The sequence below is a fragment of the Athene cunicularia genome, assembly GCF_003259725.1.
Source record: "Athene cunicularia isolate RWA chromosome 2 unlocalized genomic scaffold, athCun1 chr2_part1, whole genome shotgun sequence".
In the NCBI taxonomy this organism is placed as follows: domain Eukaryota; kingdom Metazoa; phylum Chordata; class Aves; order Strigiformes; family Strigidae; genus Athene; species Athene cunicularia.
Window position 1 is genome coordinate 23488041 of NW_020799095.1, and position 25161 is coordinate 23513201.

At 37.1% G+C, this 25161-nt stretch overlaps 1 protein-coding gene across 2 annotated transcripts in view; it reads left to right on the top strand.

Moving 5' to 3' along the window:
- The window catches only part of THSD7A (thrombospondin type 1 domain containing 7A), a 267649-nt gene that overhangs the window by 121252 nt on the left and 121236 nt on the right, over window positions 1-25161 (top strand). For both annotated transcript variants that reach the window (XM_026841560.1, XM_026841561.1), the window contains exon 4: window positions 15134-15965. In XM_026841560.1, coding sequence (XP_026697361.1) covers window positions 15134-15965 — 832 coding nt within the window. The remainder of the gene's footprint in view (window positions 1-15133; window positions 15966-25161) is intronic.

Below are 25161 nucleotides of genomic sequence, written 5' to 3' on the forward strand. Positions count from 1 at the left end.
TCTGGGGGGGGGGGGGGGGGAAGACAATGATATTGAGGATTCAGTAGTTTAGACAAACTTAGGCTCCTGCATTTGATTTACAATTAGTTTGTTAAACTTCTGTATGAGATAAATCCAACCATGAACTTTGTATTTTAAGAGGGAGCAAGAACTTCTCCAATTCTCCAGTAATATTGGAACTGAGTCAAATTATTATGGAGACTTAGGCTAAATGCATGTGTGTCTCTGCTTGGGCAAAATTTGTTCTTTCATAGTGCATCTGAGAGATTTTATGGCTGCTAATGTAGCCTGGATGGATAGTTACCTCTTACACATTCTCAAGAAAAATAAAGTGGTCATAAGATCCCTGTAAATGTCCTCTGAGACATCAAAGTTCCCATTACAGCTTTTTTTCTTTCTTTCTTACTGAGTCCAGCGAATGTTTTCATGTTGATGAATTTTTAAAATTATTAGGAAAGACTTTTCAGTCACTCTTACCTCTTTGTAGAGTCTCCTTGAAACGAAGTGACCTTTTATTTTTTCAGAGCCTTTTGAAGATTTTTCAGCATAATTCAGTCTGATAAGGATCTTTGCATCACCTATTTGGCAAGATCATGAGTGTTTCTTTGTCCAACACTAACCTTCCTTCTCTACTCATTATCTCTGGTGAGGGCTGTTTTAATTGAAGTCATCCCTTCTGAAAGATATCTCCAACCCAGTTCATTATTGATTTTGAAGGATCTGACCTGTTACATTTCCTTGCCAATGAGTTAACCTTCTTACCTGAAGGTGAATTAAAATAGAGAATGACATTTCTAATTTCCTAAGTGATGTAGCCAGAGGAGCCATGCTAAAGTTGTATAATGTTAGCTCAGCCTTTCAAAAGGATAAGATTTGTTATTTAGCTTGGTGAGCTTTCTTGGACTGTGCAACAATAGATCTTCACGCAGGTGCAGTTGCCTTCTGTAATGCTTTTAATTGAGTATTATATCACAAAGAGCCACTTTCAGATTTGTGTCTCTTTCTTGGAGTTCTGTTGTGAAGTTACACCCAGGAATTCAGATCTAATCAATCATTAGCAAAATTGAAGAATGTGAAGCTAAGTAAACTAAGCTACCTAGACATTTGATTGTCTTGACACCACAGCATCATTTCAGCAGTTTCAATGAACTGGGCTTTGAAGATGCTTTTTTTTCAGATACATTTTTCCTATTTCTAGCTGCAGTGGCTTCTTAATAAGTACTCGGACAGTGTCCTAAAATTTCTACTAATGTGACTGACTATAAATCATCATGCCTCTGTTCAGATATATAGATGTCTCCCAATAATTATTTTATCCTTTAAAGCAGACTTGCACATGGACTGTTCCTTCACCATGTAGAAAATGACCTTTGTGTTTATCTAATATTTTGAAGTAATGGGAAGAAGAGTTTTAAGAATGAATATACGTTTATAAGTACACATTGTTCAATGAAGGTTAAACAAGGAGATTTAATGCTTGTGGTAATCTCTAAAGAGTGCGTTATAAAGTCTTCTCAATATATAATTTTGAATATTTTCTGCAATTTTCTCTATTCAACTGGAGTTAGTGTAATGTAAAAATATTGAGGAATTAATTTCTAGTGTAGTTAATGAACTGTGAATATGTTACACATTTTAAGTTTATGGGAATTATGTATTAGTTAGATTTTAAAATTATATAGATGGTTTTCATAATAAATTGTTCTTCCTGTCAGTTTTCTGATACAAAGTCTCTGGGGTGGAATTAAATGGCTGTTCCTAGAAAGGTACAGACTTTATACTAAATTCTATAATTCATGAACCTAAAACCTTAACAAGTAGCATCTTACAAACTACTTTCTGGATATATCTACTCATGAATTACATAATGTCTTTTAGTCTTTATATAATGATTTAAATTTGGGCATAGCAAAGTTTGGGAAATGGAGATTCTGGAAAATACATAATCAAATACTTCCTTTGTGACTTCTGTGTTTCTTATCGATATGTGTGTATTTCACAGAGAGACAGAATGTCTGAGGTTGGAAGGAACCACTGGAGGTCACCTTGTCCAATCCCCCTGCTCAAGCAGGGCCCTAGAGCTGGTTGCCCAGGACTGTGTCCATTTGGCATTTGAGTTTCTCCAAGAATGGAGACTCCAGAACTTCCATGGGCAACCTGTTCCAGTGCTCAATCACCTTCATAGTAAAGAAATGTTTCTTGATGTTCAGAGGGAACCTCCTGTGTTTTAGTTTGTGCTCATTGCCTCTGGTCCTACTAATGAGCACCACTGACAAAAGCCTGCCTCTGTCCTCTTTGCACCCTCCCTTCAGGTATTTTTTCATGTGGATGAGACTCTCCTTGAGTCTTCTGTTATCTTCCCTTCTGTACTTAGATTGAATAAGATATTCTGTCTGTACTGATTTATGTTCATATTTTGTGGAAAATTAAATATTGCCAAGTTTTATCTCAGAGGTTGATGAAATTATCCCTACGTTTGTGTTGACAATAAGAATTTGGTGACAGTCGTGACCAGATTTAAACCATTGTTTGTAAAGTATAATGGGTTCCTTTAAATATCCTGTAGTAACGTGAATGTTACTTTAGCATTTGCATGGCTTTTATAGAAGTATACTTGGTAGAGAAAGTACTATCCAGTTTATTATCTTTACTAGATGGGCTTTTAGAATTGTGGCTGGCTTTCTGAAAGAGCAGAAACCAAAGGTTTATTTCCTTTCTCCCTTTATTTATTTTAATAGCAGTTACAAGTGATATCTTGTGCTGTCATACCATGTTTTATTTCATGCTGAGCTCTCTGGAAGAATTTCTCTTTCATGTAGAGGGTGTTTTTTTTACTTGCACAAGAATTCTGCCAGACCTACATGTTGTTGGGATTTCTTTCATAAGCTTCTAATTTTTTTTTTTTTTCAAAAATTTAAACTAAAAGAATTATCTCAGTAAATATCTGATTAATACCATGATATATATTCTGTCATTTTTTTCATTCTAAGGCTTCCACAATGTCTTATGATATCAAAGGTTGACGGTTTTCTTGAAGGCTGAATGAGGAAGTTTATAGAGAATAAAAGGGAAATCTGTCTTCTTTGCGGACAGGAAAGTAGTAGTGACATAAAATAATTATGGAGGAATATTCAGTGACATTCCTCACTGTTAAACTTTGACACTTTAGCACAGTTTCCAAAGAAGCACCAGCTTAATAGAAAAGACAAAAGTTAATTTCTTACGTTTGCCTTTCTGAAGAGAAACATGCAGTTTGCCCGGATGCCACATTCCTTCCTCAGCCTTGTATCTTTGCATATTTGAAGTCCCCTAATTCCTTCTTTGTTTCTCACCTTCTCTTAACTGGGATGTTTGCCAACATACCAATCGAGCAAATCCTTGCAAATCTACAGAATGTCTAAGGTGATACTGGAAAAAACAAACAAAACAGTTTTACCCACTATTTAGGGATTCTTCTGCCAAGATAAAAGAATAAGAGGTGTAATTTCCTAGTAGTGTCTATTAAAAGATTCTGCTGTTACTTCCTATAAAATGACCTCTGTGAAGTACCTTCAGAAATCAAAGTTAGTACTAGCAATGGAAAGGTAAGTGGGTTTTGTGCTAGAATGGAATATTAAGTCAAGAGGTCAGTTGCTGTGTTCCTGTCTTTGTATCTTTGATGGGTGGGATTTTAAGAAATCTGGAGATTTCTGCTATGAGTATTCTTGTGGTACGCTCTTTAAAATACTTGTATACTTTCAAATTTTTGCAGTAGTGATTCATTGCATTTTTAATAGTACATATTGGGTTCTTGTAATAGATCAGCGTGATAATACCAGATCAAGTTAATGTATTTTTAAGCAGAAGTCCATTCTATGATTAATGGGAAGTCCTGTTTAAAAGCCAAAGTGATGATATGGCCTGAGACACTGAAATGACTGCCTACATTAATATTTCATAGGTATTACTTATTTCTATAATACAAATTAGAAAAAAAACCTATTTACACAGAAGAGTTTGTTAGATATATTTCCAACATCATAAAAATAGACAAACCCACTTATTTTAATACAATTGTGCAATACATTTGCCAGATGGAAGTAATAGTCACTTTTTGGAATTAATTATTTTTCTCAGTTGTGTCTGGAATTAAAATGATTGATTATAGTGTGCTCAAATGAAGAGATTACTTATTTTGCATACATTGCAGTGACAGTTTTCATATGGTCCTGACAAGACTTCTTCAAATCTAATATAGATCTATCCTTGGCAGATACACAGCAGCACCTGTATTTTGAGTACATCCACATGGCTTTCCTTCCCACAATTTTAAGTCCTATGTCTATAGAATGAAAGCAGCACAGTTTTAGGGGAAACTTGCCATTTAAAAATTGAAAATGGATTCACGGGAGTTCAGCAAACTGCAGATGATAATTAATAATAACAGAGGATATACTTGGGAGAATGTATCTCAGCAAGACATAAAGTCTTAGTGCACTTCAAAAGATATATGGCTGGATTGTTATTTTTCAGTCCAACACATAGGCAATTAAAATAATGAAACATTTTCAGGTAAATAAAAATAAATATATAAAATTGACCCTTTATGTAATGTTCTGTACTTAGAAAAGGAAATTTCATAAAACTTTACTCCAATGAAGTAAACCAAAAGGATGACAGGTCCAGAACACAATCTAAGGGATATTCATTAAGTTCAGGTCTTCTATTTTATTTCATTAGTGGCAAAGAAAACAACTGTAAGGAATCCAGAGAAATGAGAAACCTTCCTATTTTATCCTTGAATATCTGTATTAGTTCTCTTGTGGCCAAGGAGGAAGAAGAAAGACACAGATGTACGAAGTATACATGCTGTGCTCTATGAATAAGATTTTTGTGAAGAATAAGAAAAAGCATCAGCTTATCGTTTGGGCTTCTTGCTTTTTTATTAAAACACACCTTTCAGTGCAACAGGGATTTAGGGGAAAACTCAAGGGAAAGATATTGAGTAAACTCTCTGCTTCCAGAGATAAAATGACAGAACATGTATTTCTACTGCTGTTTATGTCTTACACACAGTTTTTCATCAGTACATCTAAATGGGCTTTAAAAACTCATATTGTTGTCCCTGCCTTATACAGAAGAAGCTGAAGCGCAAGAAGACAAAAATGGTGTACGTAGATCATCCTGCAGGCTACCAGTAGGGCTGAGTACAACCTAGATCTTTTTCTGACTTCATGCAACTAAATTGTGGTGGTTTTCTTATAGCCGACTTCCTTCTACCTTGTCTGATATATCTTGCAGGAAGTCTGACCCTTTAAAAAAGTCAGTGCACAAAGATACTACATTTAATTTCTGATGTCTAGCTCTAGTGGCCTAGTCAAAAAGCTGTAGCCAGTCTCTGAAAAGCTGTAGCAGTAAATTTCTTCATATCTCGGTGAAGGAGATTTTTGACTTGTTTGCCCTTGGCTAATGTAAGCAGAGCCTGGGATTACACACCGCTGGGGCTGGCACAAGCGTGATGGCCTGTGTTGACGGATGTACCCCGTGGTTGCAGCAGCCTCACAACAAGCACTTCTGGTCATCAGCACCACAGCAGGAGGCTACGATGAGCAAGGGAAAGAAATAAAAGGGCAGAAAATGAGACAGAGGCAGAAAAATGAAAGCATTCAACTTGGTCTTGATGCTAATTGAAACAGAAATGTTTTGTTTTATCTTTTTAATATATCAGCCTACGTGTACTGAAGAAGATCACGTTTAAGAAACTGAATTGCAAAATTATTCATGATAGAAGTGAAAGTCATCTCGTTTAAAATCCCTGTAACCTGTTCAATATAGCTGACTGCATAAGACTGCTCAGAAATAAACTCTCCTAATGGTACCAAGCAATTGGTGATGCCAAACATGCTGATGCCTGAGTGTCATGACAAGGGCTAGCAGTGTTTTTTCAGTTCATCTAATTGGGGTTCACTGATGTAAAGTGAAGCCTCAGTTGGTTGAATTAGTGCAAAAATCTGCATTTCCATGTATAGCTACTGAGAAGAGTACTAGCAATGAGATTTTTGCAGGTTAAGTGAGATGTTCTCTTAGCAGTGTTTCAGTTAAAATACAGCAATTTCCACTGAAATTCTCTTTGAGATTTGTGAGTAAATTGAAAGTAAAATGCTGACAGGGAGAAAACAGTGAAACTTGATTCAAAACCATGGGGAAAACCTCATCTTAATCTATACAAGTCAAATCCTTCTCTTAAATAGTTAGTGGATCATGAGTTGGTTTTCTCAATGATCTATCCCTTAAAATCAGATTCTGACTCAGGCAGTGCTGTAAAAGTCTACAGGGACAGAGATAAGAATAATCTGTGGTAAAGTTATTGTTGCTCATATAATTATAGAGCTTTCATTGTATAATGTTAATATTTACTCGTGATTAAAGTTTCTATACTAATTGGAAGTAACCATTGATTTCACAGGTTTGCTCAGCTGGCTCTGCTGTTCATGGGAGTGGTTTTTATTTTGTTTTTTCTTACCCACTGGGTAAGAAAAATAGGCTCATGCTGTGTTTTTTCTATCATTACATTTCTGGTAGCCTTGCAGCAACGGAAGAACAGCAAATTTAGGAGTTTCTATATGATTTCTAAAACTGATCTTTGTTAGAAGGCAGTTAAAGAACACATAGAAGTTCTTTATCTGATGTCCATGTATAAGTATTGATTCTAGTAGAAGCGTTGTACCAACATGTCTACTGTGGTGTGTGAGGTGGAAATAGTGGGAAGTTGAGAGAGTACCAGGGAAGGCATCATATACGCTCACCACCTTTCTATACCTTCTTCAAGCCTCTGTTCTTTGTTGCTGTAGGAGACAGGTACTAGGGTAGGAAGGTTTTTGGTCTGACTCAGTATGACTGCCTCATGTAGGAGACGCAGAGCAGCTTTCAACTGTTAGTAATCAGAAAAAAACCAAAACAGACATGTGTGTGGGAGAGATACAAACAAAGGTTAATAAAGCCTTTCACCCAACTTATAAAGCCAGCAAGAGTGTTTGCTGTGTAAGGGAATCATCATTTTGTCAGAAGAGCGTTATCTGGCTTTTCAGCCAGCAGTGTGACTAGAGAGAGGACATAAGGAGAGGAGTGTGAGGAATAGGTTAGTATGGTTTAACACCACTTCTAATGAAACTAAGAAATGTTAGTGAACCAGCTTTATACATAAACAGATTGTGGGCTAGAAGAAACTGTATTCAGTATCTTACAATATCAGAAGTATTTATTGCAACATGGCTAGAGGCTCAAAGCAATGTAATTGCTTTGTAGAACATAGAAGCTCTATTTCTCTTTAAAGCATGCTGCTTCAATTAAGTATTCCTTTCGTGTATTCATTCAATATTCATTTTGGCTGCTACTGCTATACTATGTAAAGGAAAAATTAAGTTGGAGGAACTCATGCTAAAAAAAAACCCAAAGGGTTTGGAGGAAGAACTGTTTTAAAATCTGAATAATGCTATGAGAATTAACTCCAGTTTATAACAAGCCTAAAGGAAAGGATTTCATTATAGGTTATGACAATACAAAGGCAGGTAGTTCTGTGCTGTGAGCTGTCAGCCTTTCATATTTGTGTATGTTCTAGCATATACTTCAGATAATCATGTTGTACCACGACCGCAAGATGGAGGTCTTGGTTGGTTTGGTGTAGATAGTGAGTTTCAGGATGTTATGCCACTGTACATTCAAATTACTTTTGGAAGAAACGTGATATGAAAGGTGTGAGCCCTGATGCATTTCATTTAAAAATGTGGATCTGCACAGCCAGAGCAACAAAATAAATATTAAACAGTGATAAATATAAGGAGGAGGTTGGGGTTTCTGCTTTTATATTTTTAAGTGTTGAATTGGATTTTCAGACCTGACTGAGAGATGAACTAGCATTATATTAAATAAAGGAGAAAGTTTTTGAGATCATTTTGTTTCTTTATATATTTTGTTGTACTATAGAAATATATACTTGTAACCCTCTCTATATTTATAACAGATTAAATTTAAAAAAAAAAAATCAGTATCTATTATAATTCTCCCAGTGTTAAGGCAGAAAAAGCACAAAGCAAACCAAAAAAACCCTCTACAATGTGAAATGTGATGTTAAAGCTACCATGAATTATGGCACAGGAGGCCACTGCGTCAACACTGGAAAGCATGTTAAATTCAAAATTTTTTCTGATGGAGCACGCAACCTTGTTTCAGAGATACTAGTTTTCTAATAGACAAAAGGAGGTTTTGCTTGAATAAAATAAGTAAAATTTGGTTCCAGTAATTTGCGAGGTTCTGGTATGAAAATGGCCAGTTGGGAAACACTAAATAAGTGTTATGGTTTTTGTGATGTTGATGTCAGAATTTAAGCTGGTATGGTTACATTTAGGTTTATTTTATGTGTTACATTCATGATTTTAAGACAAATTTGAAAATGGATAATGTTAATTGCCATGTGATTAATAGTATCAGGAACATGTGTGAGTGTATTTTGCCAACGGATGTTAATAGGGGAAAAAATAAAAGGGCCCATGCTTATAAAGTGCCTTAATAATTAAGTGCACTGCTAGAAAGATTTCTAAGTGGCTGATTTTTATATACTTTCAAGTTTGCCTTTATCTCATTGTTTGAAAGTGTGCCGTGAAAAGCTGGGGAAAAAATGTGAAATTTGTAGATAAGATTCATTTACATCACTGATAGTTAATGTTAATTTTTATATTTCCTCGTTAATTTGAGAAATGTGAACAACTTGTTCTTCAGATTCTGAAATTATTTGAACTGCAGTGTGGCTTACATCCTCCCTTACACTATCAGGAAATAAAAAAAAAAAAATGACCTAGGAGTCAAATCGTTTGTAGGCATGTTTGATTCTCCATTATATTGCTCCGAATCACAGATGTTATGTTTTATTATATTGAGAATCCTTTCCTTTCTTATCTCTCTACAATATACTGAATGCATTTTCTTTGATGCAGACACTGCTTGCGTGTTCTTTTCAACCTCTGAAAGAGGAGCTGAGAAAGACAAAAGCATTAAATAGAAACGACAGTCAAGGTGATCCATAGCACACCTGGAGGGGGGAGAGTTTGCTGGCAAACAGAGCAGGCGGAAAATCATACAGCACCCACGGAGTCCCACCATGAGTGGGAAGGAGGCAAAAATACAGGTTTTGTCTATCAGTGATCTTCTACTGTCTTGGCACTCTTGATAGTATAAATTGCAGAATCTGTCTCTCCAAATGCAGCCAGATTGTCATGTTGGCAGCATCTCAGATTCTATATTAAAAAAAAAAAAAAAAGTTATCAATAATTTATCTAGCATTGTGGCATTTTGCTGTATTCCTTCTTCCCAGTGTAATAGGCAACATGCCTGTATCAGTGAGACTCAGACTTTTGCAATTAGCTACTGACTATGATAAAAATACTCTGTTGCAGCATCAGTTGTTTTCCCTTTGCAGTCATAATTGTGTAAAGCAAATAGAGATAATACAAATGTTCTGTACCAAGTTATAGACATGCTTATCGTATTTTAATTTAGCCAAGCAGATCTGCAAGTGGTTTTGGTGGCAGCTCTGAGGCTGTTACATTCTTGGTGGCCTGCTGTTCCTGCTACTCTTTGGCTCTGCTATCAGGAGCTGCAGTTTGCATTCAGTGTCATCTCCTGAGTCCTTCAAAGGCTTCTTCACGTGTGTCTTTTTGACCTCTCTCCACATTTACTGCTTAGGCTTGAACTATATCCTGTAATAATGGTGTCCTTATGACTCAGCTCTGTATCACCCATTTAACCTCCACGGCCTCCATCGCAACCTTCTCATAATACAAAGAAATCTGAGGTCTCCAATATTGGGTAAGGATAGCTTGTTTCTGAACTTAGGAAAGGTAGATTTCTGCTAAACGGTCTCTCAGTAGTCGTTTAAAATACAGTCCTCTCAAAATACTGAAAACTAAGCTGTTCATTGTCTTGGGCAATCTCTCTCTCTCTCTCTCTGGCATTAAACTGCTAATGCTACTTACAAGCAACAAATCGGTAACACAAAATGGATCAAACCCAGTTCTCACTGAAAGTAGAGCAAAATTCAGATTAAATCAGTTGTGTAACCCTCATTTGTTTAAAAACGAGAGTAATATCTTTCTCAATGTTTTAAGACATGTTTTGCGGTTTATGTTTTGGGACAGTTGGGGGCTTTTTTTTGTCCGTTTTTTTGTATGTGGAAAAAAAGATCAAGAGATTTTTACATAGCCTTATTTGCCTTGGATCAAAGTTCAAATTAAGTTTTTTCTTCTTCAGATAGCGACAATTTTAATACCTGAAAGAATATTAATGTGTATTAAACACTGTGATAGCTTCTGTTCTCAGTTAGCTGCAAAGCTGTAAGTGCTTTAGTAGGAGTTTTGTCTTGATTCTTTGACTCCATTGAAATCACTCCCCAAAATTTCAGAATAAACTCGCAGGAATGGTTAATTTACTTACTCTCCTGCTTCCTAACAGAAGTCAATGTTAATCCTCCAGAAGCTTAAAGAGAATCTCAATATTGTATTTTACAGTGATCTCTTTAGAAGACAAAGAATTACAAATGACATTTTAAATTCACTAAACTTCAGTGACAATTCCCAACAACAAAAAAGAAGCAAGCTTCCTATTCATTTCTGTTAGCTGCCATTTGAAACTACTTTGCATCATCACATCAGCAGCTTTTTTTTAATCCAGTGCGAAATGGTTTGAGCACACATACATCCCCTTGTCCAGGCGTAACTGGATCAGTGCACAGCAGGGAGAGCAGTGTCTGCATGAAGACTGCTCCAGTGGGAAAGAGAGAACCTAAAGAATATTCATAAAGAGCAAATTAAAACATCATATGAGGCCTTGATTAGGTTTGACAGCCTTCCTAAAGACTTTCTGTTGTTGTTGCTAGTGCTTAACATCAGCTGAGGAAGGATCGTCCACCCCCCACCTCTTGCAGCCTTTAACTGATGGTGGCGAGTGAGACTCCATTGTGTTCTGCTGATCTCTTTCATTGCCGAGTTGCATATCTATACTACACTAGTTTCTGCATGATTAATTTTATCCCAGAATTTTACATTTACAAATGTTGTGGTAAGTGTACTGCCCATAACAATGCCGTAATCATTACCACCTGTGACATGTTTTTTATATTATAAGCCTCTGCCTTCACTGTTTTTTCATCATGTACATTCAGTGATGACCAGCAGGCAAAGAAATACCGTAAGCATGTGCTGTGTCATTTCTCTTCAATCTCTGGCAATGAGAGAAAAAACTGACAGTGGGTTAGGACTGCTTTGGGATGTGTTTCTTGTTATTTGGACAAACTAACAAAGCCTCTTAACTCAGTTGAGAGACATTCCTATTCCTGTTTTTCTGTGATTATTTTCAAATGAGAATCATGTCTGGCCTTGATGCTTGTAATGTATTTGGGGCTACCTAAGTTAGAAGTGAATTGTTGTAGGCTGTTTTTATTACTGGTAGAGAGATGGGTACCTGTAAAAGGAATTGCAGAGGAGCTTCTCTCCCTCTTTTTGTGAGATCCCTATAAAGAATTATAGAAACAATATTCCTCAGCAAGTGCTTGAGGTTAACAACAGTGACTTATGATTCTACAAGAAAGTGTGGATAACTGAACTGAAGATTTCAGAGTAGTGTGCAACTGAAAACTGACAGAAATGTTGATCAATGTGGATGCCAGAAATTGTTTTGGAAAGAAAAAAAAATCAGTATTTCTCAGAATAATTTGGTCAAAGCAAGTTTCTTTTTATATTGATAGAAGGACCTTTTTTTTTTTTAAAAAAAAAAAAAAAAGAAATTGTTATAAGAGCTAAAGAAAGTAACAAAATGGCAATTAATCTTCTCTCCCCCCCCCCCAAGTAAGACAACTGTATTAAACTGTTGAGATTGCTGAGATAACCATAATTCACTGGAAATTGTCGTGAAACTATTATTCTAAAGGACCACTGTGAATAGAAGTGTTAGGGTGGGGTAGTTTTTTTATGTATCTTCCATAATTCCAAAGAGAAATTTGGCTGGTTATGAAGAATGGTACCAATTACACTTCTTTTGTTCCTGATTGGTGTTACATTTATTGTAGAAATAGTTAGTAGAGCCATCTACTAAGACAGGGAAGATAGCATAGAAAAGAGAGAAAGTTTGAGAGAGTGGGGGGTGTGGCAGGTAGTGGCTGGCCAGACTGCAGGGGAAGAAGGATGTCTAGAGGCTAGAGGGCAGAGGACAGTTTTCTGCCACTAAGAAAGTCATTGTATGGGAGGGAACCACAGAGGCTCAGAAGACAGGGAAAGAATTGTATATAACTTGGGGGTTTGTGGTTTTGGTTTTTGGTTTTTTTTTTTTCTTTCTTTTGCTTTAAGCTTGCTTTTTTTTCCACCTCCACCCTCCAGAAGTTTTAACTTTCTACACAAATGAAATTTGGTTTGGTCTAGTGTGGAAACTCTTTAGTCTTTTGAGGAAGCTCGCTAAGGAGAAAGCCTAAACAAATCCCTGCCCCAAAACTGTGGCTCGCTTTAGGGCTCTGTCATAGTCATATAAAAAAGTCTGAAGTAGAGTGAAAATTTAAGTTTTTGGTGTACTTGTAGCCTGGTACTCTAAATTGATTATTTTGTATGTATAAATTGATTATTTTGTATTTAAATTTAAAATAAACAATGTAGATAAGGGAGGGCCAGATACATCACTAATAGCTCTGTGTCAACAAATACATGAACCTAGAGGTGCTGAGTAGTAATTTGCTCAAAGGTTCATGTAAATGTGGTTTGTTGGTACTCACTGGAAATGCTTTTATAAAATTGCATACTACTTCACAACAAAAGCAAAATAATGCAATTTAATATATGAGCCTATCTGTGTATTTCATCGTTACTTACTTTGGTTACAGTTCTAAACCCAACATTCTTGTAATCTAATGAAAGAGCTTGTTTTGGCCAATTATCATGCTCATGTACAGAGGTTGGGGTTTTTTTATATATTTACACTGCCAAAGGCAGTAGTTAGTGCATTCAGTCTGAGATTTTTATCATTTGCATTAGTATAAACATGTCAATTAAACAGATTGAAGATACTTAGTTGTCAAGCGCAATTTTTAGGTACAATGTGATTTTTTTGATAATTGACAAATGGAAATTTGGAAGAATCCCAAATGGGCAAACTCCCCATCTAAATACAGTAAAGATCTGATATTTTAAAAGAGGGATTTCTTTACTGAACACACATACTTGTGTATCCAGGTACCTTGTGTATCAAGGTGCAGTGATCTGATAAAACAGAAATTTGTAGTTTGCAAGATGAAAGATTTAGCTTTATTTCAATCATGATTATTTGCATATCTCTGCTTTAGTTGGAGATTTTCTACAGTCTCTATTCTTTTAAATTTGGCAAGTGTTCAAAGTGGTGTTCTGGGGAAATGATATCTCTTAACTTAGTTTAATACACCTAAATTAAATACAGCAATGATTATGTCATTTGTGGGAGGATGGTTAGAGATAAAGTAGGGTAATCTTGCTGAAATGGAAACTGAAATGTATTTAATATACATTTATTTTTCTAAATAGCTAGCTAAACCTTGGAAACTCTAATTCAGACTTAATCTGCAAAAAATATGGAGGAGTTTCCATGGGCTGAATTGATCTCTGCCAGCTGGCATTGCTACAGAGTATTAATGCTTAGGATTTTAGAACTACAAACAAACTGTTCAGCTCCAGTGTCCACTTAAAAAAGAGGCAATGAGGAGCAGAGGCAAAGTGTATAGTCTATCATCAGCCCATTCCCAAGCTGCTACTGAAGCTCATGTTGGATAAACAGCTGAAAATTGTTGAAGTCGATGAAGGTTTTAAAGCTCATGGGAATCAGTGATAAGATGTGGCTTCATATTCTTCCCAGTCATTCAATGAGATATTATTGTAAATAATTTGTACCTGCCATAGTTTATTTAAATTACTCTTGTGCAGTACCACAACTGTTCTGTTAACCTGCTTTAGAAATAACAAAGACTTAGCCCAGCATCTCCCATAACTTTACTCACACAAATAGTCTTGTTACTGGGATCATTCAGATGAATGAGGATTGCGTGGCCTGGCCCCAGTTTCTTCACGGAACATGAGCACTCCACAGACAAAGTGTCTTCTCTGTGACCATCCCTCTGCGGTAGACATCCTTTTTATGGGGGAAATGGTTACAGGTTCCTTCCTGAACTTCTTGTTCTTTTCCTCTTTCATGGTAAGTCAATGCATGGTGTGTAGGAAGGGAGGTCTTAAAAAATCTGAAAAATAGAGGGGGTTTATCCTCTGATTTGTGGATTTTGTGAGTTGAACTGGGTGAATACAGTTTTTAATAATAGAAAAAGCAGTCATATCAGCTTTCAAGGATATGGGTTTTCATTGGTTTTGTTGACACTAATTATAAAAACATGTCGAATATTTGCCATAGACCTTAGAGATTTAAAAAAAGCAGTAACTTCTGTTCTTTGAAGAGTTACCAGCTGGTATGTCTCTATCTTCAGGAACTTACTCTGTATGATCACTTCACAGATTGTATGCAACAAACTCTTTAACTGGCTTTTAATTTTTATTTTAGTTAAAGGGAAGAAGTGACCTGGCTGATATTTACCTCTATTTTGCAAATGTTATATGTTGTTCTCATTATTTAACACAATATGGAAGGAAGAGAACGTGATATTAGTTGGCATCAGAGTGCAAAGAGTAGTGTAGTGGAAATGCAAAGGAAAAACCAAAAATAAGCCAGGCAGGGATATTCATGCAGGTGAGAGAAGATTAGATTCATGCCTTGAAGGGGAGGACTTTGGCTCCTATCTTGCTATTCAAAACTACATGATGACTTTGTGATTGCATCAGTTCTCTGATGTGATTAATTTCTGCCTATGTTTTTGAAATTAAATAGTCAATTTGTCTAGGACAAAAAGTGAAATGCATCTGTAATCGTAAAAATAAGAGATGAAGAATAATCCCATACTTGCTTTGTGGTTTTGAAGTTCAAGTTTCTCCTAGAATGAAATTCTTAGAGATGTAGGAAATACAAAACTGATTCTGTGAGCTTGGTTCTGCACTATAGCAAAAAAACATTCAAGTGTGCAAAGTTAGCATCTCCTCTTGTTTTCCAGGTCCATGGGGGAGATGCATGGGAGATGAATGTGGTCCAGGTGGCATCCAGACGCGAGCAGTGTGGTGTGCCCACGTGGAGGGCTGGACCACGCTGCCCACGAACTGCAAGCAGCCAGAGCGGCCGGACAACCAGCAAAGCTGTTTTCGGGTCTGTGACTGGCACAAGGAGCTGTACGACTGGCAGATCGGCAGCTGGAACCAGTGCCGGCCTGTCCTTTCCCGCAGCCATGAAAAGCCCCTGGAGTGCCTCAGAGGGGAGGAAGGGATCCAGACAAGGGACATCACCTGTATCCAGAAGTCCAATGGGGTGCCAGCAGAGGATGTCATCTGTGAGTACTTTGAACCAAAGCCCCGCCAGGAGCAGGCGTGCCTCATCCCATGCCGGCAGGACTGCATTGTGGCCGAATTCGCCCCCTGGTCAGAGTGCTCCAAGACCTGTGGCAATGGGCTTCAGCATCGAACTCGGCACGTTGTGGCTCCACCGCAGTTTGGTGGGTCTGCTTGTCCTAACCTCACCGAGTTTCAGATCTGTCAGTCTAGCCCATGCACTGCTGAAGAAAGCCTGTATAGCCTAAATGTGGGACCCTGGAGTGCGTGCTCAGTGCCCCATTCGAGACAAATAAGGCAAGCGAGGAAACGAGGGAAGAACAGAGACAAGGAAAAGGACAGAGAAAAGGCAGTTCGAGATCCTGAGGCTCGTGAGTTAATTAAGAAGAAAAGGAATCGAAACAGACAGAATAGACAGGAGAACAAATACTGGGACATACAAATTGGGTACCAAACCAGGCAGGTCACATGTACTCACAGAAATGGGAAAACTGCTGCTCTGAGGTAACCACTGTTTATTAATTTGCACATATTTATTTTTCTCTGTTTAAAGTAAAGCATGTATAAATGCACACTGGTGGTATTTTACACAACTAAATCTCAATATGGGGCATATGATATTTCCACTATGAAACATTCCCTCATCAAGGTCAAGATTTTTCTAGGCCAGGTTGGACGGGGCTTTGAGCAACGTGGTCTAGTGGAAGGTGTCCTTGCTAAGGCAGGGGGGTTGGAAGTAGATGATCTTTAAGAATCCTTCCAATCCAAACCATTCTGTGATTTTTATGAAACATGCAAACTGTGCTGGTGATCATACTAAGCATCACATAAATGTGCACTGTTAAACTATGCTAACTCCCTAGCCTCTCTTTGTCTAAACAGATTTCCCCCAAAAGCTTGAAGATATTTGTCAAATATCTGCTCTGTTATCAGTGGGTTCAGGCAGGTTTTTGCTCTCTAACAAGTCATGCATGTTTGCAAGAGGTGATGTTACTGCTTTTAAGGCTCTGGACACAAACAATAACATGAAACTGGACAGGGTCAGACTCACAGTAAAAGTAGAAAACAGAGAGAAAAATGCTGCATGAGAAGGCAGTTTCTATTCTTTCCAGTACCTTTTGTTTTGAAATACAAGAACATGAATTATTATTTGTTCTACTTGATTCTTATGGCAAAATTTCTGAAAGGGAGACTGTGAAACCTCTTACATGTACTTCCTCTTTTTCTCTCTCATCTATGCTGTTATGGTGTCTGTTATTTTTTTCCGATATTTTTATTTATTTTTTATTTTACTTTTCAAGAGTTTTGGCAGTTACAGATGTTTTGATAACTTTCCATAGCTTCTGAGTACATTTCTGCAACTGTATTATCTTCCACTTGTTTGTTTTACCTGGTGTTCTCTTGCTAGCTAATCCTTTTTCCTTCCTATCCCTCAGAATGGTTTTGTCCAATTCAAAAATCTTCTTTCAGTCTGGTCTACCTTTTTTCTGTCTGATATGATTCTTTCTATTTCCTTCCCTCTAGTTCAATGCTTGTTTAATCAATTTTACTTCAGCTGTGAAATGACTAACATATCTTGCTGAATGAGGCTGACACTCATTGTTGCTAGGTTAGTGTTTATGAACTTCTTCCAAGGTATTTTACTTCAGAGTTTTTGTTATGCCAGTTAAGCATTCTATCATAAAACTTAATCACTTCAATCTTTCCTATCAGAAACCATATATTATATTTTTTCAAGTATAGTAAATATTTTTTGACTGTATTTCCTTTCAAGAGAGGATCTGGCAGTAAACCAGGAAAATTATGAGAGGTCTCTAGCTTGAGGGAAGAATTGAAAGATTTGGGTTGTGTAGTTGTGAAGTGTCTGTGAGTATGTAAAAACCTGACACAAGGAAGAATGGAACAAACTATTCTCTTTATATTATGGATGTATAGGAAAAGAAATAATGGGCTAATCACAGGAGTGCTGAATGAGGTTAGACTTCTCAATACTCGGAATAGTGAAGCTCTAGAAAAGATTGCCTGGGGAATGTGTGGCACCTTCTTATTTGAAGGTTTATAAGAGAAGGCTAGAACTGCATGTGTCTGTAATGACACACCTCAAGTAACTCTTGGTTAGGGAAGAGGGGCTGACTGCATAGTTTTTTGCAGTCTCTCTAGCTCTGGTTTTCTGCAAGTTCTTTCAGAATTTGACCCACACCTGGATGAATGTCTGCACAAGGAATCTCTAAAATCAGCTTGCTCGGGCAATGGGTGTTGGCTGCAGCACTCTCTCAGTGCTGGTACAGGAAGAGGTTGCCCTTACCCCTTCCTTTTCCAGCCTCACATCATGCAGCCTGCACTGTGTCTAGCCCAGGAAAATCATTACCCTTTACCGGGAATAATTTATTAAATTTGTCAGTTGCTATCAGATAGCTAGCTGCTCTGTTTGAAAGTCCGCAAGTTTTTCTGATCTTAAACAAATAATTCAGAAATACCATATTTAAAAAAAAAAAAAAAAAAAAAAAAAAAGTGCTGAGACTGATAAACGGTAAAAGACAGTAAAAGTATAATTGAAAGTTAATGGCATACTTTATTCGTCATCTTTATACTAACTCTTGAATTCACTCAGATCAGTAATGCTGTCTTAATTTCAGATACCTCAGCATTTTATAGCATATATGCACATTTCAGGATGTGGCAGGGAAATGAATGAAATCCTCTTGCCTGAGGCAGTGAAACAATAGATAATACAATGTAGGAGCAATTCTTCAGAGGGAGAAAATGATACAAATGAAGCAGTGGACATTTTGATGTCTAATGGATATAATTTTATATTGTGAACGCACAAAGGATTTGTAGTATTCTTCCCATCAATTTTAACATAGAATTTTTTTTCCAGTTGCATAGTGAAAACAAAAATATTTGGTTAAATGACTCATGAGAGAAATTCCAGCACTGATATCTTAGTTTTAGAGATCTATCTATCTATCTATCTATCTATCTATCTATCTATCTATCTATCTATGTCACCTATATATTCATTTGTTTCCTTTATGCCTCACTCTTCACTAAGTGGTCTTTTTTTTTTTTTTTTTTTTTTTTTGGTGAAAGTGGATTTTGCCAGAGGTCTCACAGAGAGCTGTTAGACAACAAACTGTCAATGTAGAGAAACATAAAACATATGTAAAAGTTGATTTTGAGTTACAAGTCTATTTGCACTATTAAAACTTGTGACGATTATGCCTCATGTTAAGTCTGTCATTTTCTATTGTAATATATACTCTGGCTTTGCTTTCTTCTACTCTGCAAAATAGTTACCATTGGGTCTCAAACATTTCCTTGTAACTGTCTTCCTGAGCAGACTTTGGAAAAGTTTAGCAAAAATGCTTTGGCTGGTTTTATACAAGTCTAAGAAAAAATATTTTGTTTTAGCAGTGTTTAATTCATACAGCTGTTTTACTGAGATGTTTTGTTGAGAACCCACTGGTTTGAGGAAAGGATTTGATATTTGGAAGGACTGGAGCAGGCTGTGAGCACAGACATTTATAACTGTAAGAACATGGAACATTGACCTGTATGTTTGTTCACTTCAGCAAGGATTTTGAAATTCGCTGACAAAGCACATCAAGTTCCCCTGTAGCGGTTGGTCGACAGGTGTGGGGACAGCCTACAATGGCTGCAGAGGGGGCCGTAGTTAAAACAGTTCTGCAAGGATATAACTGCCTATTAAAAAAAAAAAAATCTACAGTATTTCCTTTCTCTTCCTCCACCATTTGGATATGGCTTGTTTATCTTGCTTAACCTGGGACCAAAACACCCCCATCTGAATGGGGGAGAGATGGAGGAGACTGAGTAGGAAACCATCCCCACCAGCTCTTTTACTGCAGTCCTCAGAACTATTTAATACTCCTTTGGCAGCACCTTTATATCTGAGACATGTTTGTGAAGCTGAACGTTCTTGATGACATGAAGTGAGAATTCAAGAAACAATAACATTTTAGATGTGTTCAGGGCTTTTATTTCTTTGTTGAGAAATAACCTTACTCCATAACAGCAGTGGACATAATGGTGGGAAAGAAAAGCATCCAAAATTTAAGAAATGCTAACCAGTTTCTGGGCAGATTGGTTTAGCTCCTTTATACATTAGGTCAAATGAACGTATTTCATTTGTTTCACCTCTGTCCTTCTCAGATGTTATTTCTTTTCATCTTTCTCACTGATTCTGTGCATTCATGTAATATCTAGCAAACTATATCCACACATTGTAATGAATTAAACTCTCTTGGAAGTTTCCATAATGGTTTCATTGCAGTGCTTTACTAACTTTCAAGTTTGGGAGAGTTTGAGTTTCTATTTATTCCAATATTTTACTTCACATAGACCTGTATCTCCTTAATGCACAGTCACTACATTCAGTACTGGCCACAAGTCAAGCTGGTTACCCAGGGACTGAGGAATTAGAGAATGGCCAGCTGAGTATTTAGGCTGATGATCAAGTGATACTCAGATACTGACAGAAAAGGAGAATCTGCTCCTCTAGGATGGCATTTTAACTTTTTGTTTTTCCAGGTCCTGAAACCTCCTAATCCAAGTGCTCACCTTTCAAATCACGCAACAAATGCCTCCATCCACTTTATGGACTCTAGCTCTGCTTTTAAGTTATAGACTGTGTAGAGGGGAATAAAAAAAATGCAGCATAAGCCTGTTGCTTTCTGTATGCCATTTATTTGGAGAAGCAGGCGAGTCACACTGAGGTATATGCTGTCAGAGAGCAAACAGAAGAGAGATTCAGACCCATAATACAGCAGCTCAGTTTGTTGGAACCTGTAATATATTCCTTGCTTAGAAATCACCTTAAAAGATTCTCTGTACTTCTCTGAGCTGCTCCACGAGGAGACAGGCATAAAGAGTGATGTGTATGGAGATGTCAGTGGCTAAGGTGGAGTAGCTTCAGGGAGACAGTCTGTGGGAAGGAGAGGAGCTAGCTATTCAGAGAGGACAGGTGGTAGAGGTGAAGGAGCATAAGCAACCTTGTTCACTGAGGACCGGATGTCATGTCTACAGGTGTTTTTTATGTTACTCTAAAGGCAGCTCTGAAGCTGGTTTTGTAGAGGAAGCCTCCAAGCTCACCACACTGTGAGGGTTTAGAAGCCATAAGTGGTTTAGTAACAGAACACTATAAATATCATATATTTGTATAATGGGCTATATACAGTCATCTTGATAAATAAGCTTAGAATCACTCAGCACATGCGAGTAGAGAACAGGGAAGAAGAAAGTAATCTTGGAAGAAAACCCTCTTGATAACTAAAAACTGCAGGGTAATTGACAGATGCATTAGGATAATAAAAATGTAAAATATTATTAGAGAAACAGGATACAAACATAATGCTTTCCTACCATTTTCCAGTGTGCTTTTAGAATTTCCATGAATTTGAAAGTCAGAAACATCCTGTAGATTTTTAATGTGATTTTGGTGGAGACAGTAGTTTCTGTGGATATGCGTAATATTATTCACTGGGTATTCCTTTCTATTCTAAGTACCTGCTCCATCATCTTACTGAGGCTGCTGTTTTGACAGTGGCTTGTCAGTATTGCTATACATTTGACATACCATGCCAAAATCTAGATTTAAGATGGAAGCGTACACACTGTGCTGAATAATTGAAACAACAGCAATGAACCATTTCTTTCCCCACACCATATTTTAACTCTTTTCGTATAGTGAACAGTTGTTCTGTCATTTAGATATATGACTTTCATATATTTCAAAGCATCAAGACTGGATGCCTTTCTAGAATATATTTTTTATTGAAATACATGTAATTGGTCTTACTTAGCAAAATATGATAGCTTGTAGTGTAATGAGGGTCGAACTACATGTTCTGATAATCTCTAGTGGCCATAAATCCTGTGAATGAACCAATGAATGCTATGTTGAATTTCTAGCCTTAATTTAGTAAGAAATTAAGATGCAGAGTGGTAAATGGAATTAGGCTCTGAGATATTTAACAAAGATTCTCCTACACTGTACTTTTATGCATCTTTTCTGCCTCATTGTCTGAGAATTTTTATATTAATTGTCTTCAATATACCTAAATAAATAAAACTCTCAAAATATGTATCAAGCAATATTTTTCTAAATTTTGGACGTCTTTATGTTGGCATCATATGATAGTCTATAAATAGTCCCATGAGAATGCGCTATTTATTTAGAGATATTTTGTTCTTTCTGTTATGTGACTGCTAAGCATAGTCTGGGACAGGGAGTATGCCCCTGTTTTCTCTGTGAACTTTATAAAATTATGGTACAGTGTGTAAAATGAGCATCTGCCTGGGAGATACTGTCCCTCGCAGAGTGAGGACTGCGCAGGATGGGAAGTCACAGAGTTCTGCTTCACTTGCAGGTCCCCAGAACAGCAGAGTTGGGTACTTCAGTGCCTGACTTTCAGTGGTCCCACTGAAAATGAAATGCCCCGCCTAACTCCTAATATTGGCCACTTTTTTTTCCATATGTTGGAGACTGAAATGAAACCAGTGATATTTTCAAAGCTAAGCATCAATACAGAAAACAAATCTAAAATAATAGCTGAAACACAACTAATAGTAATATAATTTTTAGTATTATTTTTCAATTTTAACTTCAGTATTGCATATTTTTATTCACAAGGTTTGGCATTGTGTTTCTGTTTTCTTTTCCGATAACTTCATGCATCTGTTAGGATCAAAGTAAATGCTGATTAATTCTCTGTAAAAAAAATTCCCACTTACAAAGGGAGTGCCCCCCCCCCCCCCCATCTATGTAGACTGTTGCCAAATAACCTACTCTATCAATTTTAAAATAATCTCTGACATGGGATGTGCTTACATGTCACTATGTCATTTCACTGTGAAAGGTAGTACCTCTCCCTAAACACTTCTGCTTTCTTGTCTTCTCAGACACTCATAGCACATGCAGCAGCCCCACAACAGCTGTTGTTGCCACTTGTTTGGGTGTAGCAAAACTTCTTGTTGCTTTGCCTATATTAGCTGATATATTTTTCCTTGACACAGCAGTTGTAATCTGTTTTCTCTTCTTCCTTAACGTAGAAAGCCTCAGTTATATTGTTTTTTTCAAAACTATTCTGGCTGTGCATCTTTGCAGAATTAAAGTTGTGAAAGGATCATGGGAAAGTAGTCTTGTGAAAAGCACTTAGGTGGACAGTACTTGAATTGTAAATGAATAAAAGCGACCTCATTGTTTGTGTGATTATAACAGCCCATTATACTATGAGGTACTGACAGTTTCTCAGAACAATGTACAGTATGACCAATACTAAACAGTGCAGCTGTAGAGAAAATGAATCAGGACTATGTCATGAGGAATACTTATTACATTTGCCACTAGGAAAAAATGCAGGCACTGTATTTTCACTAACTTCCTTACAGAAACAAGTGTGTACCAACCATAAACTGAAACTCTTGAGGATGACTGGACTTTACAAATTGCATTTTATATCTTTAGAGTAACTCATGGGGGTTTTCTAAACTCTGGATTGAAATCACTTTTCTACTATTCCTGCTGCCTAGTACCTGCTCATTAAGCAGAATTATCTTTTTCATTTAATTTTATTTATGAGAAAATAAACTTTTTTTTTTTTCTTTAGTCCAAAGAGTTTATCACAATCTCTTTCCAAATCCAGCTATACCTTTGATCCAAGAACGGTATAGACTTCATTTCATTGTTTTGCTTTAGAGGTTAATGCATCCAATAGGCTGTATGAACTCTGAGGAGAACACTGCATAGAATATAAATAGTTGGTTGCAACACATTGGGAAATTGAGCTTGATTCTTTTCTCTGTATGTTAACTCCAAAATCCCTATCATTATACAGAGCATCTTTTAAGGTTCCATGGTGGTCAGATAAAGAGCAAGGAGGAGACCCTTCACATGCAATATTAAGATGTGAATTTAGTCCCAAGTAACACAAAGGATTAATATTCAGCAGGAATATTACTGGATTTCCTCAGACCTCTTGACTAGTAGAGTGATCATTCAAGGTTGCTGTAGAAAATTGCGCACACAAGTACAAATATTTCAAAGGTTGATTTGACCTTCTGACCTGACCAGATTATTTCTGCCAGGTAGTTCTGTTAGAGGGTGTGAGGATCTAGGCTGTGGGACTGCCCACGGTAGTCAGATTTTCCAGCAGTGTAAGCCTGAGCTTTTCTAGGATGCAATGCTAATGAATGGTGTGGTACATGTTTTACCCCTTCACTGTGAGGTTACAGTTGTGAGAAGCAGATGTGGTCTTTGGAAAGTGTTCCTTACAGTCTCTCCTTTCTTTTAGCAATCTATTGAGATTTAAGCAAAATTTAAGCATCTACTGATATTTTCTCTACTGAGAAAAGTAAAACATGGTTCTATTCAAATCTTGCATTAATTTCTTTATTGTTTTCAGGGTTCTTTGGGAGTTGGATAGATGTTCATTCATGGCTGTAGGATGTCTTGCAAGGACACTGTTTGTCCAGCTTAGTGATTTGTTTTGGCAGGGTTTTTATTTGTTATTTTTTGAATCAAAAATTTATTTTATGTTTCTTTTCCAAAAGTTTCCTTTAGCTTTAGTTTGCCCTTCAGTCAAAAATGCACCCTCTACAAACCTGCTTCAAGTGCTAAACTAACATCTAGTTTTGGTGTTCTTTAAGCAATTTGTCACTGTTCCAAGTCTTTCTGCAGACATTGTATGTCGGTAGTGTTCATTTTATGGCCAGGAGTAAATTTGCCTATGGTATCCAACGATGTAATATCTCATGAAATCAGAAAGAACTTAGACTGTCATGGCTCCTGATAATACAGCTGGTTGTGGGAGATGCCTGGTGGTGTGCAAGACATTCAAGGCCAGGAAATGGTTACATTATTCTGCTCTGAGGGAGACACCCGCGTTTTCTTTTATCTGCCAGATAGTCTTTGCTTTTCTTCCTTAGTATTTAAGTGAAGCCACTTAAAAACCCATTACAGGATTCTGGATTTCTTCAGCATGTTGTTTGTGCTTTGATCTGAAACCTTCAGAAGCAGCTCCCTTTTTCTGCTGAACTGCTGAACCTCCTCATGTCATACTCAGTATGGGTTTCCTCCAGGCAGTTATCTAGTTTTTGGTTGTTGTCTTCACTCCCATCAAGTTTTTCATTCATTCATTAGATTTCGGTTGTTCAAAACATAATTATGATGTTGGGGTTTTGCTTTGGAATACAGGCATAGTTCGTGTTGGGTTTTTTTGGTTGTGGTGGGTGTTTTTTTTTGTTTTTTTCTTTTTTTTTGTTTTTTCTTTTTTTTTTCTGAAAACGGAGTAGCATTCATTCTACTATATAGAATGAGAGAGGCAAGGGGAGGAAGAACACCATTTCTTCCTAGGATTTTTGTGTGGCCTCTGACAATGTAGATGTCTGTTGAGTGTCTCTTAATGCTGCCTGCTGCGTTGAGCTCTCATGAAGATGGTAAGATATGGGAGTGTCTGCTTTCCACACGGGGGTTGAGAGTAGGTTGGCCGTGCCAGGACTGGAGCAGCCTGAGCAGACCTGTAGCTGCACCTACAGGGAACCTGGGAGCTACAGGAGCAAAGTGTTTGTGGACATAATCCACTACTACATCAAATACTGATGCAGACTTGAAAGATCACAGTTCTCAATTTACAGGTAAAATTCCACTTAAGTCCTTTTCAGTCTAGCTCTAACTCATGGC